General features: G+C 31.4%; 1 protein-coding gene across 1 annotated transcript; it reads right to left on the bottom strand.

Annotated features, from left to right (window-relative positions):
• Positions 1-70: 70 nt before the first annotated feature.
• Positions 71-719, bottom strand: LOC142242437 (uncharacterized; the record flags this gene model as incomplete). Its single annotated transcript, XM_075314014.1, has 1 exon — positions 71-719. A coding segment is annotated over exon 1 (649 nt), but the record flags the coding sequence as incomplete, so codon positions are not given.
• Positions 720-1,687: the final 968 nt, after the last annotated feature.

Genomic DNA, 1,687 nt, shown 5'->3' with positions numbered 1-1,687 from the left:
TTTGTCGCATTTGGGAATGTAGGATTAAAGTGACAATCCCAACTCCGAAAAGCAAGCGGTAATGTGGTACCATCTTTAATCGTTTTTATAATTTTCAACTTTGTTATATCGGAAGCTTGCACATGTGGTATTCTCCATGTTATATTCTGTATCGTTAGTTTAACCATTTCTTCAGGCTTTGTGGAAAAGCAAGCATTATGATCATTTGAACTGCGCAACAAAATTAAGTCATGTTTACAGTTTAACACGATTTTATTGAAGTCCTCTGCGAAGCCCAACAATAATTTTAACGGAACATAAAAATTAAATGACCCGTTTTCCATGTCATTGTGTTTACTCCATCCTGCATTCAGCATCATATTCGAATCCAATTCATTGAGAGATAAATAATTTTTTATAGTACTCGCCATTCCTAAATAACGTGTTCTATCAATTTCAACCCCATTGATTTCATAACGAATCTCATCAAACATATGTGCTACACAATTATTTCGCAGTCTAGCATTTGGTGTTGCTATACCATCCATCAGCGTTATGAAGCCTTCTATGTAGATATAACTTTCAGATGGTAAGACATAGAGATCTTGATTTTGGATTGTTATTCTAATTTCATCATTATTTTTATATGACTGTATATATGGCATATAGCTATGATAATCCTTCTTAATAATGCTTTCATCAGAAAATGGTTTTTCTGCAACGCTTAATATTTCAGACATTTTTCTTAAGCTGTAGTTTTAAAGATTTTAGGAATAGTTTATTTTCTTTAGTTAATTTACGTTTTATAGATTGGGGCAGTATATTTTGTGTAATTAGCTTGGCTGCTCGTTCCGGAATGGAATCATTACCTATTTTATTGTAATATTTATTATAGATAATCATTTCGCTTTCGGTTTTAGATGAAATCGTAAAGTAATCTCTTCACCCCGAAAATTTATTATACGCCTTTCTTGATCCACAATCCAAACTTTTAGACAACTTATTTCCTTGACATTCACAGGTAAATAGATTAAATTCCTGGGTATCTCATCCATTTTATATCCTGGAGAGACATTCATAGCAAACTCATGTATTATATGCGACGGTGTGTTATTCATATATGATCCTGTGATTATATTACATTGGACTTGGATGGCATTCACTTTCATTATGTTCACTGATTGATGTGATTTATGTCGTGCATTAGGTAGCAAAATTCGATTGTTGAAGCCAAATAGCGCGCCAATAGAACGATCTTTGTTAAAATCAATAATATCGTGGGAGGAATATATTTCAATTTGAAGTGTATTATTATTAGCCTCAATCTCTAATATTTTGTTGATATTTTTCTTTACATATTCATGTTTTAAAAATTTAACAATATCCTCCAGTTCATAAGATCCCACCGGAATTTCAATGCAATCACCACCAATGTGGAAAAGATTGTTATCATAGTCAATATTTGGAATTGAATTATACGAATGAAAATCAACTAAAGCACATTCATATTCATCATTAAGTTGTATGGGTGGGAAATAATTGGTTATGAGCACCGACGATCTTCCGCTTAGGGCTAATGTAATTGACATTATGAAAACTTACTTTAGAATGAAAAACAAAATTAAGTTTCAATCTTCTTTATTTATTTTATATTACTAAATACACATCATAAAATTTCATTCTTATTAATCCATGAATTGTGGTCATT

This window comes from Haematobia irritans, unplaced genomic scaffold (assembly GCF_050003625.1).
Source record: "Haematobia irritans isolate KBUSLIRL unplaced genomic scaffold, ASM5000362v1 scaffold_137, whole genome shotgun sequence".
Lineage (NCBI taxonomy): Eukaryota > Metazoa > Arthropoda > Insecta > Diptera > Muscidae > Haematobia > Haematobia irritans.
This window is presented reverse-complemented; position numbering and strand designations above follow the sequence as displayed.